The sequence below is a fragment of the Podarcis raffonei genome, chromosome 3 (genome assembly GCF_027172205.1).
Source record: "Podarcis raffonei isolate rPodRaf1 chromosome 3, rPodRaf1.pri, whole genome shotgun sequence".
NCBI lineage: Eukaryota > Metazoa > Chordata > Lepidosauria > Squamata > Lacertidae > Podarcis > Podarcis raffonei.
This window is the reverse complement of record NC_070604.1, coordinates 77,997,469-78,021,614: the sequence shown is the minus strand read 5'-3', so window position 1 is coordinate 78,021,614 and position 24,146 is coordinate 77,997,469. Positions and strand designations below refer to the sequence as shown.

General features: G+C 43.5%; 1 protein-coding gene across 1 annotated transcript; it reads right to left on the bottom strand.

The window, feature by feature from the left end:
- Window positions 1-2,987: 2,987 nt before the first annotated feature.
- Window positions 2,988-21,275, bottom strand: KCNK1 (potassium two pore domain channel subfamily K member 1). Its single transcript, XM_053382536.1, has 3 exons — window positions 20,452-21,275; window positions 4,859-5,254; window positions 2,988-3,791 (listed from the first exon to the last, which is right to left on the bottom strand). The coding sequence occupies exons 1-3, from the start codon at window positions 20,804-20,806 to the stop codon at window positions 3,532-3,534; spliced, it is 1,011 nt and encodes a 336-aa protein (XP_053238511.1). The 5' UTR covers window positions 20,807-21,275; the 3' UTR covers window positions 2,988-3,531.
- Window positions 21,276-24,146: the final 2,871 nt, after the last annotated feature.

The following is a 24,146-nucleotide window of genomic DNA, read 5'->3' as shown; positions in this document are numbered from 1 at the left end:
TCCTAAATAATTCATTTCATTTCACTACCAGTGAACAAATCACACCTAGGTTATAATGTTCCAAACAAATATATGATCTACTCATTGCATGGATTATTTCAACCTAGGGTCAGACACTTAATATTAACCACATCCCGACTTGCATCTCACATGTGCCCATCTGGTCTCCAGAGCTTCAGCATTTTGACAGAGCATTTGACTTATGAGTTTAGAAATCTTCTCATACGAATGTTCATAGAAAAAGGGGTTGAATAAGTCAAATAACTACTACTGTTAATACTGTGGCCACAATCCAGTAAGGTTTGGGTGCACTTAAGCCATTGCCATTACGATCTCTGGGCAGACCAAAAAATATTTTGTGATCTTTATGTAATATTGACCATTTCAAGAAAAACAAGGTTACAAAGAATATGGCATCTATCCCTGAAATGACCACTACACTGTCTACAGCAGATAAGGTTAAACATTAAGATAAGCTCCCTAACTTTTAGGGTAGCTTCACCATGTAACAAATTGTTTTGGAACACCAGGGCCTTCTCTTCTTTGGAAGTTCAAAAGGACGCATGAGACAGCTGTCAGACAAACATGCAATATTCTTTAAGGACAGGTTGGATATTGTGAAGGTGATGAAGCTGGGTAAAGATATAACTTACAGTTCTCCGTCATATGCCTGGACTGACAGAGCTCAATTTTGTCCACCTGCCTTTGCCCTCCATTTCAATTTACACCTGTCAGCTTGGCTTCTGATTAGTTTCAGCAACACACAATACAATTCCCATTTATACGGGCAATTTTTCCGCAGAGTAATCTCCTCTCTTTCCTTTAATCTTCAGACTAGCATCAACATGTTGATGCCTTATGTTATTGCACTTTTGGCTTCAAACGTGGATTTTTTTACACTGGCAGGAGCTAGAACTTATTACCATAAGCTGCAACGATGCTTGAAAATAAGAATTTCAGCATTGCACTGCCTAACTCTGTCCTGATGAAACAAACTCTATGTTATTTCACTGCCTTGAAGTTATTACTAGCATCACAAACATTGGTTTTTGCCAGAACATAGACAAGATAAACTAATGAGGGTTTGGACTGAACAATCTTGTCTAAATAACTTGCACCATAGTCCTAAACCATGGCCAGGAGCAGAGAGGCAGAGCCAGGGTGGACAGTAGGGATGGTGGGGGCTTTGTGCCATTCCCGCACCCGCATCAGCTGGATTAGGTTCCTTTCCCAGAAGTGAAGTATAGCAGCCAGTTAGCATGGCTAACTCTGCTTCACCTCCATAATCCCACATTGTGGGGCTCTACATTGCCTACTGCTTAGCATCATGGGGTGCAGCTGCCAATAGTACTAAGCATATTAGAAGTGTACATTGACTTGTGATCTTTGGGTGGCTATTTTTTCTTAAATATTTTTTCTTTTTGCCAGTGAGGATGTATTGTGAACAGAAACATTGTCTTGCGCAATCAAATAAGGTGGTCAGCGCTGCCAGTTCTGGTGATTGATTTGGCAGGAAATGGGTGAAGGATTCTTGAGCACAGCAGTGAGTGTGCAGTCCTTCGAAGCCCTTAGATACATCTGGTCAATTATGGAAACAAGCAGTTAAGACATCACACGAAAAGACAACTGGAGCCACACTTTTATTTATTCAACTTTGAAATGCTGATTAGCTAATATATAACACGGTATGGTATTCAGCTTGTCCATTATTAAGTTCTGTGCTTTAGTATTAATAATCATTGCAAATGAGCATATTCTTGAAAAAAGAAAGTTTGAAATTAATGCAGCTTGTCCCTGTTTCCCAGAATCGACTGTCATTAGAATTTCACTTTAAAACAGGATTCCATGATACAGTATATAATGAAGGCCGCAGCAGACAAGCTACTTACCAGCAGCCTCAGCGAGATGGGTGGGCTGGGCCTATTTAAAAAATATGATTTTTAAAATTGCAGCCCTACAGACTTACCCTTCCACATTCATTTGGTCAGGAGTTAAGTCATTGTTTTCAGCGCCACAGTTCTGAGTTTTACTTCTCTATAAAGAGAAATCTGTGGATGAAGATACCTTTAAAATTTCACAGCCAAGTCAGTTAAATTCTGGTGATCTACAACATATGTACAGTATATAAATATATGCATTTATGTACACAAACGAAGGTTAAAACATTATAAACAGAACCAACTTAGGCTGTACAAAAATATCCGCTTGGATCAGAACATGCAAATACACTACGCTTCAAATCAAATTTAAAAAGCATTTCTGAGTTGTGTTTTCTCAAATATAAACTTCAGCTCGCATAGATTTTAAAGCAGATTTATCAAGAGAGTCAACTTTCCTAGTAAAGGTATAAAATCTATTAATAAACACTAGGTATTAACTAAACTCATATACAGTGCTTTTAGGTGATCAAGTTTCAAGTATTTTTCTTTTCTCACAGAAGTCTAGATACTTCAGCGCTCGGCTTGACTAGTACTTTGAACAGATAGGACCATAGCTCTGAAACCACTTGACAATAAATGGTTTGAGACTCACAGCCTATGGGGTAAAATTAGAGCGAAAGGGGTGTCTGAGAGTGCTAAGGAAGATGGCTTTCCCCTAAGCTGTGCCTACAAGTGCTGTATATGCTGGTGCTCATGGGTCCCTGATCCTATATCCACTGAAATCAGTTGCAAAAACACCCCTTTTGCTATTTATTTTTTAAGGCCAGGAGGAAAGCACCCAGTTTGATTTCTGACAGGAAGCAGGATATAGAATTCTTGCTCAGTAATGACGACTGTAGTACACTTGAGGGTGAAATCAGATACATTCGAAGTGTGATTGGCATACAACAAATAATGTTCAAACCACTTCCCACCACACTTTAGAATATCTGTCTGCCTTTATCCTTACTGAGCCAGGCTTCGAAGGTATGCAGCTGAGCTTTAAAATAGCTGCAGAACTGGTACAATGCACTTGCTCTGGATCTTTCCACTTTAGGGTATTTGTGTGTGTGAGAGAGAGTACAGAGATAGCCCAGTGCGCATGAACCCAGTCATTTGGGAATCTCACTGAAGGAGACATGGCAAGAGACTATTCCTGTTTTCTGGGCTACAACAACAAACCCTTCCAACTCAATGCTTCAGTCCCCCATTCATGTTTCAAAACCAGAAGTTGCAAATGGCATCAGAAAGCTCCTATTTTGTCAATGAACCACAACATGATTTTCAGGGGGGGCGGGAGGGGACTTAGGGCAGCAGTCTGGGGAAATGAGAACTGAATTGTTGATCAAATCTAGAGTCCCCAATGTATGCTCCGTGTACGCACCATTAATCAAGGGGTTCCCAAATGCACATTTCCTCCCCCCAGCCAACATTCCCATAATGTTGTTCCAGCTAAAGAGAGCTTTATTTGGCTCATACACTTTAAAAATATTCCCAGCAATGAGTACTTGATAATATAGCATAGCCTTCTGCCTCTATAGTTTCATTAATGGTACTAGTTCTAACTGAAGGGATGTAAGTGCACAGTTGATATTGAAACGGAAGCCCTTGGTTAATTGTTTATGCAGCCGTCACAGTTAACTGCAGACTGTGGGGTCACAAAAGGTTCATTTATTTTCTGATCTTCCTTCAAAGAGGCCGCCTGGTCTGAAATTGAAGAGAAGGAGAGTTGGTCATGTTCTACTATGTGTACTCGGTCCTCTTCCTTGTCCTTCTTCACATAGAACATTTTCCTAAATTTTTTGAGCTCGTGAAGTTCACAGAAAGTCTCTAAAACCACCAGCATTGCAATGAGGCCCAGCAGCAGGTAACCTAGGAAGACATTTAAACAGTGTTTAAAATGTGAACTGGTAATACAGGTATGTCTGCTACAATGCTCCAAGTCAGAGAGGTCCCCAAAATGGAAGGGGCTCTATCTCTCCAGCTAGAACTATATTTCCACACAGGCTTTCGAGTATAAGAACTCTCAACGCAATAAAAAACAAAAACAATAAAAGTATAAAATACAGCTAATGTAAAACAATAAAAGTATAAAATACAGCTAATGAAACAGCAGTATAAAAATTTTTGTCACCCACAATTAAAACCGCAGCTTATAAAATATAAACCAGAAACGTTATTCAGTTATGAGCAGACTGGAATCTTTAGGTCTTTAAAGCTCTTTTGAAAACAATGTGTGGCATTCCTTTAAATAGTTGCGCATGTGCAAGGATTACTGCCAATGTAACAGGACTTTCCTCCTTCTGTGCACCCCATGCCACTCCCAAATCTGCTCAGATTTAGGGAGAGGGCAGGGGGGAAGGAGAATGTTTCAATGCACAAGGAAAAATCCTTCTGCTGGTGGAACCGGCAACTTAGCACTATGTTGAATACAGCCCAGTAAGTCATTCTGCACCAGCTGAAGCTTCCAAAAGTTCTTTATCTACAGTGTCATATGAATGCTACCAGGTAGGAATGGTTTGTGCTTGAGTCACAAGCTATTACTAATTCCGCATAGAGAGGTGCATCTTTAAATATCTATATGGTAGACACTTTGTAGCCCACTATGTCCTTACATGTGGCCCACAACATTGATTTTTGTTTATAATGTAGTATATGTGCATCTTATTCTTTCTCCAAATCATTCAGAATGGTGTTTTGGATAAGACTTCCATAGCAACTAGGATTTGGGAGCACCTCTGAAACATGTGATTCCACACCTTAATCAAAAACATACTTAACAGAGTTTTGATACACATTTCAAAAATCCAATCTGGATTTTTCCATTTACTTTTGCTATATGAATGGCTGGACTTTGCAAAAGTCACAAAAGAAACACCAAGAAACACAGCTCTAAAAACTATTCACCCTCTTACTTGTACCAGTAATTTGCTACTCACATGTAATTCCTATTTTATACAGCTCTCTGAATTTTTGGTTGTAACCTTCTCCTGGAACATAGTCACCAAGGCCAATGGTGCTCAGTGAAATGAAGCAAAAGTAAAAAGATTCCAGGAAGTTCCAGTCATCTTCAAGGACAGAAAATATTGCTGCTGGGATGAAGAAAAAGCACGAGACAGTAACGAAGCCCAGAATCACCGCATGGATGATGGCAACTATCTGCTTAGAGAAGCCCCAGCGAACATGGAAATACAGCACAGGCCGCCTTGTTACATAGACAATAATGCGCTGCACCACTGCTGTCAGGAAAAGCAGTGTAAAGGGGATTCCAATGACTGAATAGATGATGCAGAAGGCTTTCCCTCCATCTGACAAAGGCACGGTGTGTCCATAACCTGTTAACATAAAAAGAAAGACAGGAGTGAGATTTGGAAAAACAGTCTGACCTGTGAAGTGCTCGTTTTTCAGGAGTGGACTGATCAGAGTGGAAGAGAATGATTTGCACCTGGAGCTCCTGACTGAGTGTGCTTTGTTCCACTCATGTACCAGAAAGGTTTGTGGGTGTTTCTTCTTTTCATTCATTCACTAACCCCACCTCTGCTCAGTATAAATTGGCAATAAAAATGTCGATGACCTTTTGCCTAATTCAAAGAAAATGCAAAAATGGCATAGATTCCAGTCCAAGGTGGAATTTAGACACATATTAAAAACACTGTGAAAATGCTTTTTTGAAAAAATGATTTGAAAAATATATTGAATTTGCCATAGTGCAGGCTTCCTCAACCTCAGCCCTCCAGATGTTTTTGGCCTGCAGCTCCCATGATCCCTAGCTAGCAGGGCCAGTGGTCAGGGATGATGGGAATTGTAGTCTCAAAACATCTGGAGGGCCGAGGTTGAGGAAGCCTGATCTAGTGTCACATTTGTATAATGTACTTAAAACACACTTAAAACGTAATATTTGCTCACGAGATGGTGTTCCTCCATTTCACTTAGAGGCACTAACCAGACAGGCAGCAGGCTACAGGGCTGAAGGGCAGGTGTCACGAAACCCAGCTTTGCCAGGGCATCTGTCACCTCAGGCAAATACCTCACTTTGCCTAATGACAGAGCTGCCAAACACAATTTCCTCTGCCTTTCTCTTTCATTATTTACCCCACCCCCTTTTCCTCACATTATTTTTCTGCATGTCAGGCATGAAGCTGTATAAGAAGCAACTTCTTATGCACCAGCATCAAATTATTCCTGTGTGTTTGGGCTCTCAGGTTGAGCTTTTGACCCAATATATATTTGCAAAGGCATAAATAATTGGAGCATTAGCTTGCGAAACCTCTTAAGACATATACAGAAACACACAAGCACCCCCCCCCCAATTTCTTGACAATCTGAAGGATGTAAGTTCCCACACTCTGTTCTGAGTGCTAAGGCCAAAACATTTGCTGTCCCTATAGACTCAGCAGACTAGTAGACTGCAATTTGTGTTCCATTTAAGTGCCTTGTAATTTTCATGTGAGTTGTAAGGAGTTATTACAATGCTTGGTGATATCTGGCTTTGAAGTTCAACACGAATCAAAGCTATCATTCTCTTTGTAACAATGAAATTTCAAGGATTATTCTCCTTTGAAGTTGAATTAATTTGCAAAAAAAGAAAGAACAAAGTTTCACCTGTATTGTTATAGATCCCTCAGGTATCACAAGCTCTGGAGAGCACAGGCAAGATTGTGCTTGCTCTCACTGGGGTGGCAAGACTCTGACCCAGGAGCAAGTTACTTCAGGCATTAGTCTGTTCTTCTGTCTTGTTACATTAGATCAATCTAACAAAATCCCCTCTCAAATGTGACTCATTTCAACACGTATTTGAAGATTGCTTTTCAGCCCAGTTTCTAGCTCACCAATAAGCATGCTAAACCTAATTTATTGCATTATTCCTTGGAGAGCCCATTAAATCAACGTTCAGGATAACTTTATATAGACCTGTTTTTGTTGGCATTTAGATAATCCATTAGCCAGATAATTTAACATCCCCTAGGACTGATAAGTTTATTTTCAGCCTCTTTGATTGTTTGGGCTCATTTTGCAAAGATTACAAATAGAAGATTTTTTAAAAAACAACACTGTAATAAATCATGAAGCCTGGAAAGGACTTAAGCTACTTTTTGTCCCTCACTCTAGGCCTGTCTCTCAGCAGATAAAATATTCCATGGATGAAATAAATTGCCAAAATGCCATCCATCCATCCATCCTGCAATACTGACACAACTGCTGTTTTGATGAACTGTACGGGAGCACAAGTTTTTCTCTCATAGAAGTGTGTAGCTTGTTACTGCTCTAAGCTGGATGCACATGAGATATACAAAATCATAAAATAGGGAGGAAATGAGTGTAATCTGTGAATAACACAAGAAGAAACCTGTTGCATCAGATCAAGAGTCCTCCTAGTTCATCTGTTTCGAATACTGGCCAGACAGATACTCCAGGGAAAATTACATACAGGGCTTGAAAGCAACAGTTCTCTCCCATTTTATGACCCTGGCATATCATATTCAGAGCAGAGATGGACTGATCAATCTGTTTCTCATTTGTGTTACTTCTGCATATGTTAATTCAGTGTCTTCCCACAATGAACTCCACTGAAGTTGTCATCTACGCATGCTTAACTGCACCTTCCATTATCTAACTGGGTAGAAGCTGATTTGAGGGAAAGTGCATAAAACAGGGGTATTTATCAAGAACCTACAGGATACAGATGGATTGTGACCAATATTGTGTATACACAACTTTGATTGCCAGCTGTGGGAGCACACTGGAACTGGAGTAAATGGCAATGTGTGCACCTAGGAAGTGTATGGATTTTGACGGATTGCTATCCCATTTCTGTCTCTCTTTGTGCTTCTATTGCTCCATCCCTCTGTGCATATTGCAGATTGTCTGCCCCCATTTCTAACTCCTCCCTAGAAAGATGGATTAGAAGGTACCAAGATTATGAGCAACATGAAATTATTCAGGATGGTGAAACCCAAAGAGAGCCTTGATTGACCATAAAAAGATCTCTCCATAGCAAGTGAACTGGCAAGAAAATGACAAATGTGATTCAATGTAATTGATTCAATTAAATGAGTTATTCGGTTAAGTGATATTTTTCTGATCACATGCAGAGGGCTTCCTGCCCCTCCTCGCATGGATCCATCAGGTTCACAACTCCATCCATTCCTATGGTTTTGTTTTGTTTTTCAGCTTCTGCCTTCTGAGCTCTCCCCCGCCCCCATTTCCATAGCTCAGCACAAGGATTTGCCCAAGGTTTTCTGGATGGAGCTGCCTCTTCTGCTGCCTACACACACACACACACACACACACACAAACACACACACACACACAGAGAGAGAGAGAGAGAGAGAGAGAGAGAGAGAGAGAGAGAGGAATGCAGCATCTGGAGAGTTACATTAAATTAGGCCAGGGGCACACATCCTCCTCCGCCCCGCCATTTTAAATAGTAATTTTGATAAATGCAGTATTAAACTTCTGGCATATACATGTGTAAATGCCAGCTATAGCAGCAGAGGAAAATATATGTTTGTTTTTGTCCAATATAGGACAAAATGACTAAGTGGAATAAAGGAACGCTAGCTGAATCGTGATAAGAGTATGGTCCTTGCTTGCTTAATCTGCTCAGCTTGTACTATATACACAAGCTCAGCATGCAATGTCAACTCAAGCTGAACCATTAAACCATTGCAATTTAGGTGTAATTAACAAGCTCATAGTGGCAACACGTGCTCCACTTACGAATAAGAAACTGAGGAAGGGAAGAAGCCACAAAATCACTCTGACCACAACAATTTCTTTAAGCAGACTAGATAAAAGACCACAAAATTGAATTCTGCATCAACAAATGGTGTTCTGTGCTTTCTACTTAAAATCGGAGATAGTAAGCATGCTGATTTTTTCAAACCTCATCTATAATTCCCACCATGCTACCCCATCTGTCATGGTTAACTTTTGCTACCGTCAAGAAAAGGTATCAAAAGATATCAAAGTTTCTGAATCTTGTTTCCAGGCAACAGACTTTCAAATAACAAAACTGCACCAGGACTAGTTAATATACAATGGCAAACATACCTCCCGCCCCCGTATCTGAGGAAGAGTGCATGCACGCAAAAGCTTATACCAAGAACAAACTTAGTTGGTCTCTAAGGTGCTATTGGACAATTTTTATATATATTTTGACTGTCTCAGACCAACACGGCTACCTACCTGAATCTAGATACCCCCCACCCCGACAAAGTCAACTTGACCACCTGCCAAATCTAGGGCAAAGTAATGCATTTCTACTTAATAAATGCCAACAAAGGTCCGTATAGTTAAAGCTATGGTTTTCCCAGTAGTGATGTATGGAAGTGAGAGCTGGACCATAAAGAAGGCTGATCGCCAAAGAATTGATGCTTTTGAATTATGGTGTTGGAGGAGACCCTTGAGAGTCCCATGGACTCCAAGCAGATCAAACCTATCTATTCTTAAGGAAATCAGCCCTGAGTGCTCACTAGAAGGACAGATCCTGAAGCTGAGGCTCCAATACTTTGGCCACCTCATGAGAAGAGAAGACTCCCTGGAAAAGATCCTGATGTTGGGAAAGATGGAGGGCACAAGGGGAAGGGGGCGACAGAGGACGAGATGGTTGGACAGTGTTATAGAAGCTACCAACTTGAGTTTGACCAAGCTGCGGGAGGCAGTGGAAGACAGGAGTGCCTAGCGTGCTCTGCTCCATGGGGTCACGAAGAGTTGGACACGACTAAATGACTAAACAACAACAACACCACAACAACAACAACTTAATAAAACCTAATAGCTTGGATGAAAGAAGCCAGAAAGTTAAACTTTGGGAAGTTTCTTTGAGTATTCTAACTAAAAAACTATCAATTTACTCAGCTGTCTGTTTACCCACTTGCTAGGCAACAGACAATCAAGAGCAGTTATTAGGGTGAGGCTCCAGCTAGTAATCTCTGGATGTTGCCAGGCACAGCTAAATTGATAAACAACTGCTAACTATCACCATATCTGCAAAGAGTGGTATCCAATGGCACCTGTCCACTGATGGAGAGAATCCATCAGAGGGAGGCATTCGGGGGCATACCTGCAACCCCTGCACTCTGGTGCAGATTTAAAGGGATGGGGGGTTGTGGGGGGGGGGAGAAATAATCGCTAGAGGTTGCCTCTTTTCCTTCTTATGCTAACAAATATATTCCAGCAGCAGATGGACACTGCTGGATACCACCCAAGGAACATAAATGTGCTCTGGTGTGGGCTGGATGGGTAGTACTTCCAGTTTTCAGATGAACTGTTTATTTCAACCTGCAGTGTGCTTACCCGAAGGGCTCTGGGTGTGCAACAATATTTTATCCTAAAAATATTACAAGGAATCTTAATAAAAGTTACTAAATTGTACTCCAAAACTGGATTTAAAAAGAAAACTGCAAATAATTGTGGACTATGTTTTTGCACTGTGATTAAATCTTAGTTGTGCCTCCTACAAAAATGTGAATGTGTTAATATTAAGCTATTAATTAGCAGCATTTATCTTGTCTGCAGAACAGAACATAAAAAGGAATATGGTAAGTCAAGTGTCTCTCTGAGGCAGAAAGATGCATTCAGTGCTGTGCTTTTTCATTTTCTGTAGCAGCATTTACAAATGGGCATCAATTTTTAATACTCATCCTAATTAATCCAAGCTCTTGAAAAACACTGTTTATTCCTAGTGCACTGTGGCGATTGCCAGCTGTGGAGATAGCTACTGCTGAGTAAAGCACCTGTGCAGGATGGTGACTCAGCCTGAGAACAAATGTCATTCGCAATTAATCCAGAACAGGCTTCTAAACACTGGTGCATGGCATCTGTCACTAGCATGCCAGCAGTATGATTTGGTCAACAGCAATTCATTGCCATCTACTAATCTCTCTCTCTCTCTCTCTCTCTCTCTCTCTCTCTCTCTCTCTCTCTCTCACACACACACACACACACACACACACAAACCCTCTACCAAGTAAGGAATAGGTTATATACCTTGGGAAATTTATTTCTTCCTGTTAGATAAGCAGCCAAAATCCTGGAACACAGGAATATAAGAAGCTGCTTTGTATCAGATCAGACCATTAGTACATCTAGCTCATTAATATCAACACTGACCATCAGCAGGACGCCCTGCCTGGAGAAACCAGGAATTGAACTTGGGAACCTTTTGCATGCAAAGCATGTGTTTGGCCACTGAGCTATGGCTCTTTCCTATGATCTGCAGAAAATAAGCCTCATAAAAGTAGGGAGCGGGAAGAGGAACACAATTTTCTATTCTTCCTTTAATAAACTAGGAATACTTTGACTTTGGTGCCACAGAGAGGAAACATGCAAAACAAAAGCTGCTGCATTGACCAATATTGACAAGCAACTTCCACCCAGGAATGGCAAATGAAAGAAGATAAAGGTCAGAATCCTGCTCCATCTTTATACTCCTGTTGGACCAGGCCTTGGTAGGTTTCTCTGCTTGGGACAACTAGGTCTCATGTACAAAGGCTGCAGATATAGGCAGGGGTTGGGTTTTCAATACAAAATGGATAGGAATGGATGCCCAGGAGCAGGATGAAAGGTGGATACAAATGTGGGTACCTAATACAGTGGTACCTCGGGTTAAGTACTTAATTCGTTCCGGAGGTCCGCTCTTAACCTGAAACTGTTCTTAACCTGAAGCACCACTTTAGCTTTTGGGGCCTCCTGCTGCCGCCGTGCTGCCAGAGCATGATTTCTGTTCCCATCCTGAAGCAAAGTTCTTAACCTGAGGTAATATTTCTGGGTATCAGAGTTTGTAACCTGAAGCGTATGTAACCCGAGGTACAACTGTACATGAAGAATTAAGAAGCAGTGAATTGGCACCCTACAGTTCATGGGAGATAAACTCAGTGAAGTATCCATGGCTGAAAAAATTCCAAATGTTAAGAATGCACCAGAGCAGAGAAAGGGAGATGCAGAAACTCGAGCACTTAGATTTCAGAATAGACAGACTGGTTCAGCATTTTGCAGATGTCAAGTAGCACATCTTTTCAAAGATACTGCTTCATTTGAGAAGTATTAACTCCAAAACTTGGTTGCAAAAATCCTTGTGCAATGACTGCTGTTTTTGGAATCTGACACCTAGCCAGCTAGGAAGTAGCAAGATCTATCTGCATTAATAGGAGGTTATACTATCTCCAAAGGCTCACGAAATGTTGCTCCATGCTTAAAATAATGTGTTTTTTGAAATATAAAATTATATTTCCAGCAATCTACATACAACTGCATGCTTTAGGAATGAATTTATATTGGATATAATTCATGTGTAGTTTCTCAGCGTAAGTGCTTAAGGACTTATTATCTGCTGTGTTTAGAAAGTAGGCGTAAGGAAACAGAAGCTCATCCAATTCCACAGAGCTTCCCATTTGATCCCAAGGTCCTCATTCTACTATTAGACATTACCTCATTTTTTTGTCCTCTTGGGGTGTTTCCAGATGAGGTTTTATACTCTGTAACTACCACTCTTTGTTCACTCACCTTTACGGGGCCACATGGCACCATCATCAGCAACTTTTTGCCCTTCTGTGTTTTCCTCATATCCCCCCACCATTTCTTAAGCTCATGGAAAATCCATTCACTTCTTTTTATGGAAACATAGAGGAATTTCTTTGATGTAGGGTTGAGAAATAGTATAAATGAGGGACAAGGAGTGAACTAATGATTACATGGTTGCCGATATCCCACTGTTCCTCTTTGAACTGTCACTTTGCAATGATCCTTCCTCCTTTATTTTTCAGTAGGAAATGGAGAAATCTGAGGTGCTTCTGGGGGAAGAGCAGCTAGGAGTCCCACACCACCAACTCTCCCTTATGCCTCAAAAGGCACCTCTGAATGAAAAACTGACATACCTTTTTATGTACAGAAATATTACAATATGTTCATCAATCAGAACTTATTGCTGGCAAGGGTTGTAGAAACAGAACAGAAAAATGCTCTAAACTGCACCCAAGATGTAATGCAGGCAGTGTATGCGTTTGAGTTAACTATCAGAGGTCATGATACCATGTCATGATACTTGCTAATTTGAATATTTTAACAAATGTTTGGCCATAATTTTAATTTCAAGAAAAAGAGTCAGTATTGCATGTGACGTTGGCTTCCTAGCTGCAGTTTTAGCTACTTTGCTAACAGTCTGGACCTCTCCAGGCCTTTGAGGAGGCCTGGTTTCATTTGAACTGGGAATCACGGTTTACATTAATTGTAGTCAATTTAAATAAGCCAGCTTCTGGATAGAGCGCTGGGAGAAATATTTAATAGGAAGGAAAGAAAACACACACCTACCACTCATGGCCACCTTACAATGAAAAAATAAGCTCAACCTTATGTTTACTAAAATTCCAAAGAAATTTGAAAGCTCCCTGAAAATGGAGGAGAAAAACAGAAGCCTCTTTCACCACTTGTCTTATTATGCAACCCTTTGCGTGTCTACTGAATCCCAAGTGTGTTGTTTATTTATTTAAACAGTTTATATACCACTTAACAATAATTGTCTCCCAGTAATATACTGAAAATATAATACAGAAAAACATTGGTTAAAATGATAAAACTAGATTTTAATTAAAATGCCTGCTGAAAGAAAAAAGTATTCAGCAGGTGCTGGAAGAACAACAGGGAAGGGTCCTATCTGACTTCAACTGGAAGGAAGTTCTGTAAAATGAAGCTCACACAATACTGAGCCTACAGCTCATGGTTCATGGATATGAACCATGCACCGAAGCCATGGGGGATCACTGACAGTGACTCCTTTGAAGCTCTCAGTGATCCAACAGGAATATAAGGGATTAAGCAGTCCTTGAGGTATTCTGGACCAAAATTGTTAAAGGCATAGTAAATTAATACAAGAATATAGGGCATTGTAGCCTAGGGCCAATTGAACTCAGTGGGGCTTACTTCTAAGTAGACATACATAGAATTATACTGTAAAATACAGTGGTGACTATAACTAACATTTTACAGAAATAAACAAAGTGCTTACATGTGAAATAGTTTGCTGTTAATTCTCTATTAATAGGCATCATCTATAAATGTATCTCCAATGAATATTTCATGTTGTTGTATAAAAATGCAAGCAGTGAAGAGAAGAAGCCCACAGACCTAGGACTGTGAAAGTCTGGGTTACACAAACTTTGTTAGTCATAACAAAAATGGAAGCTTTTATTGTTTTCAACCAGGAGAAGTATTAGTAAAGCTATCTAAGAAGTGTCCCCAAGAAACCGTGTAGGGAAGCTTATGAAAGCTGATTTCTTTATGACACAAATTCCTGCCATTGGTACATTTAGGCAGGCGAATTAGAATAGTAACTTTGGTGAACCTGTCTGCAAGACTGTATCAGTCAACCTCAAGGGAGAAGATTATTGCAAAGGGTTGGATTAGATGTCCCTTGTGGTCCCTTCCAAATGTACAATTCTGTGTGTCTATGGTGTGTTTCAGCTCCTTCTCTTTCAAGGAGATAGAAAGGAACGAAATCCACAGATTTTAACACAGCAGGTTTCCACTCCCATGTTTTAAAACACCACTGCTGTTATCAGATGTGGTGCAATGGAAATATGAAATGCTTTCTAAGAAGTTGTCCCTTCATCGTCACAGACGCTTGCCAAATATCACTCTGAAAGTCAACAGTTTCACTTGGGGCACTGTGATGTGTGAGTCAGTTTTTTAAAAGCACCTCATGTTTATGAAAAGAAACCTTGTTTTAATGTTTCAATGACTCACTTTCCTGCACATTTAATTAGCACTCGCATTCCACCCACACCTAAGCTGTGTTTCCCCCCTCGCCTTTCCTTTAAAGCATTAGTGTCAATACTACTAGTCTGCACAAAGGGAGATTATTTTTAAAAATAACAAATAACTGAAGTCGGTGATATTTTTACCACCCTGATGACAATTATTCTATTCAGTGGCCAATGCATTAGTCTGACAAACTGAAAAAGAAAAAGAAAAAAAAGATGAGAAATTACCAGCCCATAATCAATCCAAGCTATAACTAAATCAGCATCCCATGTGAGACGAAATGAGGTAGAGCCATCATCCTTTCCATAGCTTGCCTGTAGAAAACACCTTCAGTTCCTCTTGCTACACTAATTTGATTCTATGCTTTGTTGTTGCCATAGAAAAGAGCACAAAACTGATCTCCTATACCCTGATCCATTCTTCCCCTCCCCAATTTAAATAGTTATGGGCTTCCCAGTCTGAAAGCGCTTCCTTGACACTTCTATGCTGCTTAAAAGCTGTTTCCCACATCTAAAGAGGCCACCGTAAGGCTACTGCTCCTGTGCAAGATTGTTTTGCCAGCATCAGATAAAAGAGCCTTTTGCACTACCAGCATAGAGTGTCAGAACCTGAGTTTTTCGAGCTCAGTTTCTAGTTCACTGTTTTTGGAGTACTGTACACTGTCACTGAGTCCAAAGTATTATAGCATTGTCACTGTGTATTAATTGTGACAGACCTGGGACACTCCTTAGGCATATATAAACACATTTACAGGGCTGCCCTACCTATGATATGGGGAGAAGCAGAAGGTCCCACAAGGTTCCACCCTCATGCCAGCTGCCTTGCCACCTACATCACTGGCAGAGCATTGATGCTGATTTCCAGTGAGATCTCATGGAGCATGAGAGATTGCTTGGATTTCTCTCGCTAGAAATCAATGCTGATCAATGCCAGCAGCAGAGACAGTACTGGTGAAGGCAGGCAGTGTGGAGACAGTGCTGAAGGAGGTGAGTGACCCGGGGGGGGGGGCAAGCATGGCAGAGCAGCATTTGCCCTTGTGTCAGGGAACTGCCATCGGAACGAGAGGAGGAGGGGCTCCACGATGATGCTGGAGAGGGGCCAAGTAGGGAGAGAGGCAGGTCTCCTGTTGGGGAAGAAATTCAGTGCGACACCAGGGATGGAGGGGGGCCAATGGGAGAAGCGGAGAGCAGGCTCAGAGACTCTTCACTGGACACCAGCAGAGAGAGCACAGGTCCTCCGATACCCACGCCCACCCTGTGCAGAAGGCTTCCGCGCAGGGAGGCTAGGAGGAGACTGGGCGTCAAACAACTTTTATGTTGGAAAAGGTTGAAGAAGCGCCCACTGTCGGATTCTGCCAGCGACTGAGCAGCCACGAAGTGAGGGGGCTGTCCAGCCAGGAAAGGTTTAACCAGGCCACCTACCCAGGAGTGGCGGCAACTTACGCACGAGCAACCCCATAACCATTAGACCTTGCAACATTTGTAAATTTAAAACCCTTTTAAAAAACCCTAAAAAGGACATGTGAGCTTCCAGGGCAAAGATGTCAGTCGAGGGGTGGAGAATATTGATTATTAGTGTGTTTGGAAAGGAAATTTGTTAGTTGAAGTCCCAAAGAGTTTATTCTGTAGAAAGTATCCTGTATAAGCACTACACAGGGATGTTTTTCTTCCTTACTGTCAAACCTCAAAGAGCCTCAAACCTATGCCCTCCAGTGTCACATAGCACAACAGGGAAAGGCTTCATGAGGGCAGACAAAAAATGTATCTTTTCCTTTCTCCCTTCCTGAGACTCCCTCCCTTCTAGAGGTCTTAAAAACAAGGTTCTTGCTTAAGATTTGTTGGAATCTTGAAAATGAGCACTCCTCTTCTTAGCGGTTGGGCATATACTGCCACGTGTTATTACAGGTTCTGCTTGTTCCATATGGTTGGGATCACATTTCCTGTTTTTCACAACATGTCAAAATATACATGTGTCGTTGTAACTTAACCCCTTAACGGCATCCCCGCATTGCCTTATGATGTGGTGTTTGAACAACAACAAACTACAAACAAGCAACAATTGAAGCTGCCTAAATTGTGAAGTGGTAACAAGCCTTTGATGTTCACTTGGAAAGAAATGGTAAAGTTGAAAAAGTTTCAAGCAATGAATAGTGCCATTTGATAAAAGGTACGTTGTGTGCAACCAAAAAGCAATCTTGTGAAGAGGACACATCATACTGTGGTAGTTTCCAGCAACTGTAAATTAGCTTTGGGAAGAAACTGCAACTGCTTAAGCTTTACATACAGCAGGTGCAACTGATTCTTAAACTTGACCCATGCTGTTCATGTTGCTCAGGTTGCAGGATGTGATATGAGTCATGATGGGCAGAGCTGCGGTGACCTTATGTCACGTTAAGCAGTTTTATCTCAGTGACTTCAACTGAACTGATAAGTGATTAACAAAGAATATTTGATCTCTGGAAAGAATCTGTATTCAGAACTTTAACAAAACCTAATTAGGCTGCTTAGGATGCAGGAGAAAACCATAACAACATATATTTAGAGCACTGAAAACAGCTCACAGTAAAGTAGCTGCAGAGACAACAAGCTACCCCGATTGGGAGTGCATTGTGAATTAGTTATGGGTGTGCTTTTATCTCTCGACCGCACATGATGAGCAATCGGTTTTTCCATTGTAAGAGGAAATATAATACCCACTTCTCCCCACCAGGTCACCTTATTCAGAAAGCAAGAGAAACACAGTAGCAGACTTGCATTCTCTCAACTATCTCAACAGCACTGTGATCTTTGAGAAGACTTGCAAAAACTTGTGTCCTCAATCTGCAGAAACAAAGCTTCTGAATTTTCCAGTTCTACCAGTTAAGAAGACTGAAAACATATAAACTAAGCATAGTAGACCCCCTTCTCTGATGCTGGGAAACATTTATTTTTGCTAGGCTTCTCTTAGGCAGAATGTACTGAATGGCAAACTTGATAATAAAGGTAAAGGTACCCCTGCCCGTACGGGCCAGTCTTGACAGACTCTGGGGTTGTGCGCCCATCTCACTTAAGAGGCCGGGGGCCAGCGCTGTCCGGAGACACTTCCGGGTCACGTGGCCAGCGTGACAAAGCCGCATCTGGCGAGCCAGCACAGCACACGGAAACGCCGTTTACCTTCCTGCCAGTAAGCGGTCCCTATTTATCTACTTGCACCCGGAGGTGCTTTCGAACTGCTAGGTTGGCAGGCGCTGGGACCGAGCAACGGGAGCGCACCCCGCCGCGGGGATTCGAACCGCCGACCTTTTGATCGGCAAGCCCTAGGTGCTGAGGCTTTTACCCACAGCGCCACCCGCGTCCCTATGGCAAACTTGATACCAAGGCCATAATTTGATTTCAGAGAACCTTGAAGTTTAAATGGAAATTAGGAACCAAAGGTAAGGGGGAAAGTTCCATCCTCATTTCGAAAACTCACGTTTATGAAATAAAGAGAGAGAACTGTTTCAAGTGATACCTCAGAAACAGACACACAAACTCTAGAGGGCTAACATGTCTTTGGCCCCCTCAATCTTTGTTGGAAAGGCACTGGGCCCCCTCAATGTTGAGAAGCCTGGCACACATCACACACACACACACAACATCACACACACATGACATCACACACGATGCAGATTCAGCAGTGGGCTCCTCCAGAGCGCTCAGCCTCCTCTAGACGATGTGTGACATTACACACACACAACGTGCACCGGTCCCCTTCAATCTTGGGGGCAACCTGGCCCCTCTGCTCAGAAAACTGAGCCTATTGACTGCCCTGAAATAAGAGAAAATCATTTTATTGTGCATGTATAACCATGGTTCTCAACTCTTTGAAAAGTGATGCCCTTATTGCTACTTTTCTGCCCAGATAGATAACCATGCCATGGTTGTACATATGAGGGTAAAGCATCCATCAAGTTGTCCTGACAGAATGGAACCTGTTCCACAATTCTTTCTAGCAATTATTCCTAAATTCAGTTCAACATACAACTTTCATCCAACCATTATTAAAATAAATACTGTAGAGTTGCAATCTGATGCACACTTATCTGTGAGTAAGCCACAATGAACACAGCAGGACTTGATTAAATGTGCACAGGATAGCACTGAATTCTTTCCTAATACTGTTTAACACCCCCTAAACTGTTTATGTCAGTGGGAATAAGTTTCACTAAATCAGACTATGCTATACATCTTTTATAGCATTTCAAGGTTGCAACTGGTAGCTCTAGTTTATATTTGTTTATATTACATCAGAGAAGCAGATAGAAAAGGTCTAGTAACATGGTTGCCAAGTTTCATCAAGGGGGTCCTTTGTTCAAAGTCCAGCTCCACCTGTGTAACAGACCGTCGAGAACACACACATGATACAAGACTCAAATATTCACCCATCAATTAGCCCTAGGTTTTCCTCTCTAATTTCTGAAAGCTGTATTGACATGACACTGCAACGTGCTTATTTTTCTGACTGAACATGCAGCTCAAAAGCTTGCTTCAAAAATGTTAAACTCTGGTTAATTAGAAACCTATAACCTACATCTTGGCCCTGTTCTGTATGGGAACCAAAGCAGCTCCGTAAAGTTACTTTCACAAATAATGCTCATTTTTTCCCCTGGAATGCATCATTTGTTAATGTGGCTCAGAAAGCTGAAGAGATTATAAAGTTTCAAACTGATGTACGTTCTTACCAATGCATTTTTTATTCTTGAATTACAGATGCAGGAAGTGTACAGACCTTTACACCATCTGAGAACTTACTGCAAGTATGTCTGCTCTGAAGTAAGCTCTCGGTGGTCACTTTCTGGTGTGTTTAGGACTGCAGCCCAAAAGCAGCTTTGAGCGTTTTCAATGTACATTTTAGGCAACGTAAGCATCACATCCATATTACTGCTGAGCTTTTTTCTTTTAAGGTCATGTGCGAAAAGGCCCTTTGAGTGCTTCTTACACCATCTTCACATTTGTGTACATTGTCAGGGTTGGGTAAAACAGCCATTTTAAAATTGAACAACCAGTCCAGCCACAATTGGTTCTACTCACCTATTTAAGTAAATATCAAATATAAACATCATAAAAGAATCTGCCCTAGGACTCTACCCTGTGCTGTTTGTATATGTGTGTGTGTGTGTATGAGGTTCTGTAGCCACATGCATGACCAATAGCCCCATAAAGTGCCAGGGACGCCTGAACTTTTAAACCACGGGAGGGGGCAGAGTGGACAGCCTTGGTGATGGTGGATGGGCACTTTTCAGTTTCTATTATTATTCTTATCGCTTCGACGACTTCGCCCAGACATGGTCCAGAGATCGGCTCTGGAGCTCTCGGGAGCCTCGGCGCAGACGAAGCCTCGCTCCCTTCTGCAGCGCCCTGGACCCGGCGGGAGTCCCGCACGCAGAGCGCGAAGGCAATGCGGCGGGATGGAAAGGGCGGCAAGCGGGGTTTCCAAGAGCCTCTGGAGAAGGACGCGCGCGGAGGGAGAGGAGGAGGGAGGTGTGTGGAGAGAAGGGGCTGCTCGTCGAGCGAGCGGCGCCTGGAAGCCGGCCTCGGCCCTGGGGGGAAGCCATCGGCCCCTCAGGGTGGCCTCTCGGAGGGCGAGGGAGCGGCACTCGCTCCTCGGTTCCGGGCTTCACTGGCTCCCTGTGAGGCCCCCCGACTGGAGCTGTGAGGGAGAAAGAGGAGCGGGGGGGGGGGCGGCGGAGGCAGGAGACGCGCGGCAAGGCCTGGTCCCGCCGGGCCCGCGTGGCGCCCGGCGCCCTCCTCCTTACCCGTGGTGGAGAGGACGGTGCTGGCGAAGAAGAGGGCCGAGGTGAAGTCCCAGTTCCAGTTGCCGGAAGCGTTGCTCAGCACCGACACGCCGTAGTTGCTGGCCTCCAGGACTCGCGCCAGGAAGCTCTCGAGCTGCTGCTCGGAGAGGCACTCGTGCTCCTCCACGAAGCGCCGCTTCAGCTTGCGCAGCTCCTGGCGCAGCAGGTCCTCGTAGGGCAGCTCCACCGACGAGAAGACCACGGCGCCGAAGACCAGGTAGAGCGCGTAGCCCAGCACCAGCAAGCCGAAGCACCAGGCCGAGCGGTGCCTCTCCACCAGCCGCACGCACGAGCTGCCGGCTAGCGACTGCAGCATCTTCCCCCGCCAGCGCCTCGCGCTCGCACCCGGCGCCAGCCCGCCGCCGCTGCCGCCTGCCCTCAGCACTCGCGAGGCTCTGGTCCCTGAGGGAAGGGAAGGAAGGCGCGGGAAGCTCGGCGCCCTTTTGACGCGCGCGGAGGAGAGGAAGCGGGACGCCCGGGGCGGGCGACGGGGTGGGGAATGAGCACCGGCTCGGCCCCTACGCGCGTCCCCTGCCTGGAGGCTCAAGCTCCGCCACTCATTCAAACGAGCCCTTCTCCGGGCGTCTGGCAGCGGGGTTTCGCTTCGTTCTTTTCCTGTTTCCTCCTTTCGGTGACTTTCCGTTTCAAAAGCCCAGATGATGTGGCGCTCACGTGGTTTCCCGGCTCAGGTAACCGGGAACGGGTCGCGCGTCAGCTGCTGAACTGGTTCCAGCTGGGCAGCTCGCTAAAGTGAGTGGGGAGGAGAGAAAAAGGAAACACGCATACCTATAGATTCTTTCTCTTTCTCAAAATAAAGGACACATCTGGGTATCTGGAATGGCCCACACTCTCACGCACCTACCCATATTTAATCTCTTTCTGCAAGCAAAGGGCACATCAGGAATGACCATGGGGAGGGGGGAGAGACGGAAAAGTTCGTTTTCAATGTAATTCCACCGTAAGTGTCCATTTGTTCTGCCATTTCATCCCCTGGTTTTGCTGTTCTGAATGTGGACCTCACTGCTGGGCTCTGCTCAGTGCCATTCCTTTTCAGGACTGGTACTGGCAGTAGCTTCTCCATCTCTTTGCAGCAGAAAGACAGGACTGGTGGTGGCGGTGGCGGCACAGTCCCTCATAGAATCATAGAACTGTTGAGTTGGAAGGGACCATGAAGGTCATCTAGTCCAACTTCCTGCAATGTCATGGAGAAGACCTCTCTGGAACCAGAAGCTTGTGGCAGCTACCACAAGGCAGTGGTGGAGCAAGGCGGGGGCGGTCCGCCCCAGGTGTCATCCTTGAGGGGGGGTGACATCACCACAGGCAGCGCCCCCGGGACGCACACCGCAACCAGCGCACCCCCCCCCGTGGGCCGCTCCATGTACCGGAGCAGCTAGCTCCGCCTTTGCCACAAGGTGCTTGAGAAGGAGGTAGTCAGCTTCAGGCATGCTTCTTGTTGTTGTTGTTTAGTCATGTCTGACTCTTCGTGACCCCATGGACCAGAGCACGCCAGGCACTCCTGTCTTCCACTGCCTCCTGCAGTTTGGTCAGACTCATGTTGGTAGCTTCAAGAACACTGTCCACATTCAGTTATTCAGACCCATTTCAATCTGGCACCAGGCCTGGGGTTGGCCTTGAAACAGTTTCTTTGGTCACCCTGCTTGATTGAGAGAAAGGCAAGTGGAGTGCAACTGATGCTTGATACCATCTGGCTCCATAGGTTGGGACTTGGAAGCATTGTTTTGCAGTAGTCCTTCTGTATCTCTCTTTCAGAATCAGGTGAAGCTGTGCAGGTCTTTGCCAGTGCCTAGATGGCGGCAATAAACAGAAGTCGTATGCTGACAAGGTGGAGGCTGGGGGGTTCCTAGGTCCAAAAACTGGGTTCATAGCTTGTTGTGCATTCCTCCTAAAAGATCAAGTACGTAGCCTGGGTCTACTGCTTGATTCCACCCTGTCACTGGAGACTCTGAATTTGAAGTTCGCACTGAAAACCTCTATTTTAATGGACAAAGGAGTGCCTTTACTCAGTGCAGGACTTCTGAAAATCACAAAGCCAAATCTTTATCCATGTTTAATAAAACCAAGGCAATCCTGTATTTTCCATCACAGGGGTAGCCAACATGGTGCCATCCTGATTTTGCTAGACTACAGCTTACAGTTCTCATTGTTCCCGACCACTGGCCATGCTGTCTGGAGCTCATGGGAGTTGGAGTCCAACAACATCTGGAGGAGACCATGTCAGCTACCCTTGAGATTGTGAGTGCGCTTCCCAAGAAGTACTGCAAAAGCCCACCACTTCTCCTTTGCTAGGTGGGGAGGGGAGACTTCTTTTGTTAACCTGCAAAACGTCATTCTAGAACCACCCAACACTTTTGTGAGTGTTTGCAATCAAGGCTGTAGCTGACTCAGAACCCCTGAACTACAGAAAACTCTCTAAGAATCCTGTTCCTCAAGGCTGCCCAGTCTTTCAAGTGTGTCATTTGTTAGTTTTGCTGACAGACCTTCTGCCTAATTAAATTGTTGGGAACTTCCAGCAGGGTCCTTGTTCTTGCACTGCCACACCCCATTCCCTCTCCTTCTGGAGAGAGCATAAAAAGGGAAAGATATTATAACTCCCTTTCTCCCTCTCCCTCTGCCTCTTTCTGCTTCTCTGCCCCACTTGCCAGTTTCCCAATTATCACTGCAACTCCTCCATCCTCTCACCTCGGAAGTTGAAGCAATTCATTGCAAGCTCCACTGCAGTCAACAACACTCCTCGTGGCTCTTTCTATCTCCTCCTCCCTCCTTTGGAAAGAGCCTTTACAGTTAACTTGCTCTTTCATTATGGTTTCTTAATAAAACTCCATTTCCAGAAAACCTCTGATCTTGTCAGGAGTGCCTTACGTGGACACTCCGCTACCAAGATTAAAATGAAACAACTGCATCATGTATGCTTGGCGAAGCATGCTAGTTTGGGTGCCAGCTCTGTCACACCGACAGCATCCTGTCCTCTGGCAGAATAGAGCCAGGGTTGCAGTAGGAAAGTTTCCACAGCTAAATTCTCCCCATGATTCGTTTCCTGGAATGGCTTATTTCCTGAACATGGAGAAATAATATGCAGATGTGTGTTTTGAGCAATTATCATAACGGAAGGGAGGAAAGGATGATATTCTTTTCGTTTCATAATCAAGGTTTAAGAGCATGAAGGTGTGTTGTATCCAGATGTCTTCATCAGGCAGGTTTCTTATAATGATAATTCCTAAAACAGAAAGTGTGGTCAGAATTGTTTTTCTTTATCAAGTTATATCACTCCATTCTATAAAATATTCAGAGTATTTTTACCCAAGGTTATTTAGTATTGGTTTTTTGAACTTCAAAGTATATTCCCACAGCATTATTTATGCCAGATATGAAGAACACTTCACCCCACCTCCACCCCTGATATTGTTGAAATGCAACTCTCATCATTCCTGACCATTAGCCTGGTGAGAGTCAAATAATATTTTGTATGGGGTGGGGGGAAGGTATCGCAGGTTTCCCCTTCCTAGTTTAAACTCATTTAGCAAATACAGTGGTACATCAGGTTACATACGCTTCAGTTTACATACGCTTCAGGTTACAGACTCTGCTAACCCAGAAATAGTGCTTCAGGTTAAGAACTTTGCTTCAGGATGAGAACA

Excerpts from the sequence above, each read along its gene's own strand:
- KCNK1 (XM_053382536.1), bottom strand. The coding sequence starts at position 20,806 with ATGCTGCAGTCGCTAGCCGGCAGCTCGTGCGTGCGGCTGGTGGAGAGG. Across the intron at positions 5,255-20,451 it reads CACCGTCCTCTCCACCACGG|GTTATGGACACACCGTGCCT; the intron begins GTAAGGAGGAGG and ends TTATGTTAACAG. Across the intron at positions 3,792-4,858 it reads GTATAAAATAGGAATTACAT|GTTACCTGCTGCTGGGCCTC; the intron begins GTGAGTAGCAAA and ends ATGTCTTCCTAG.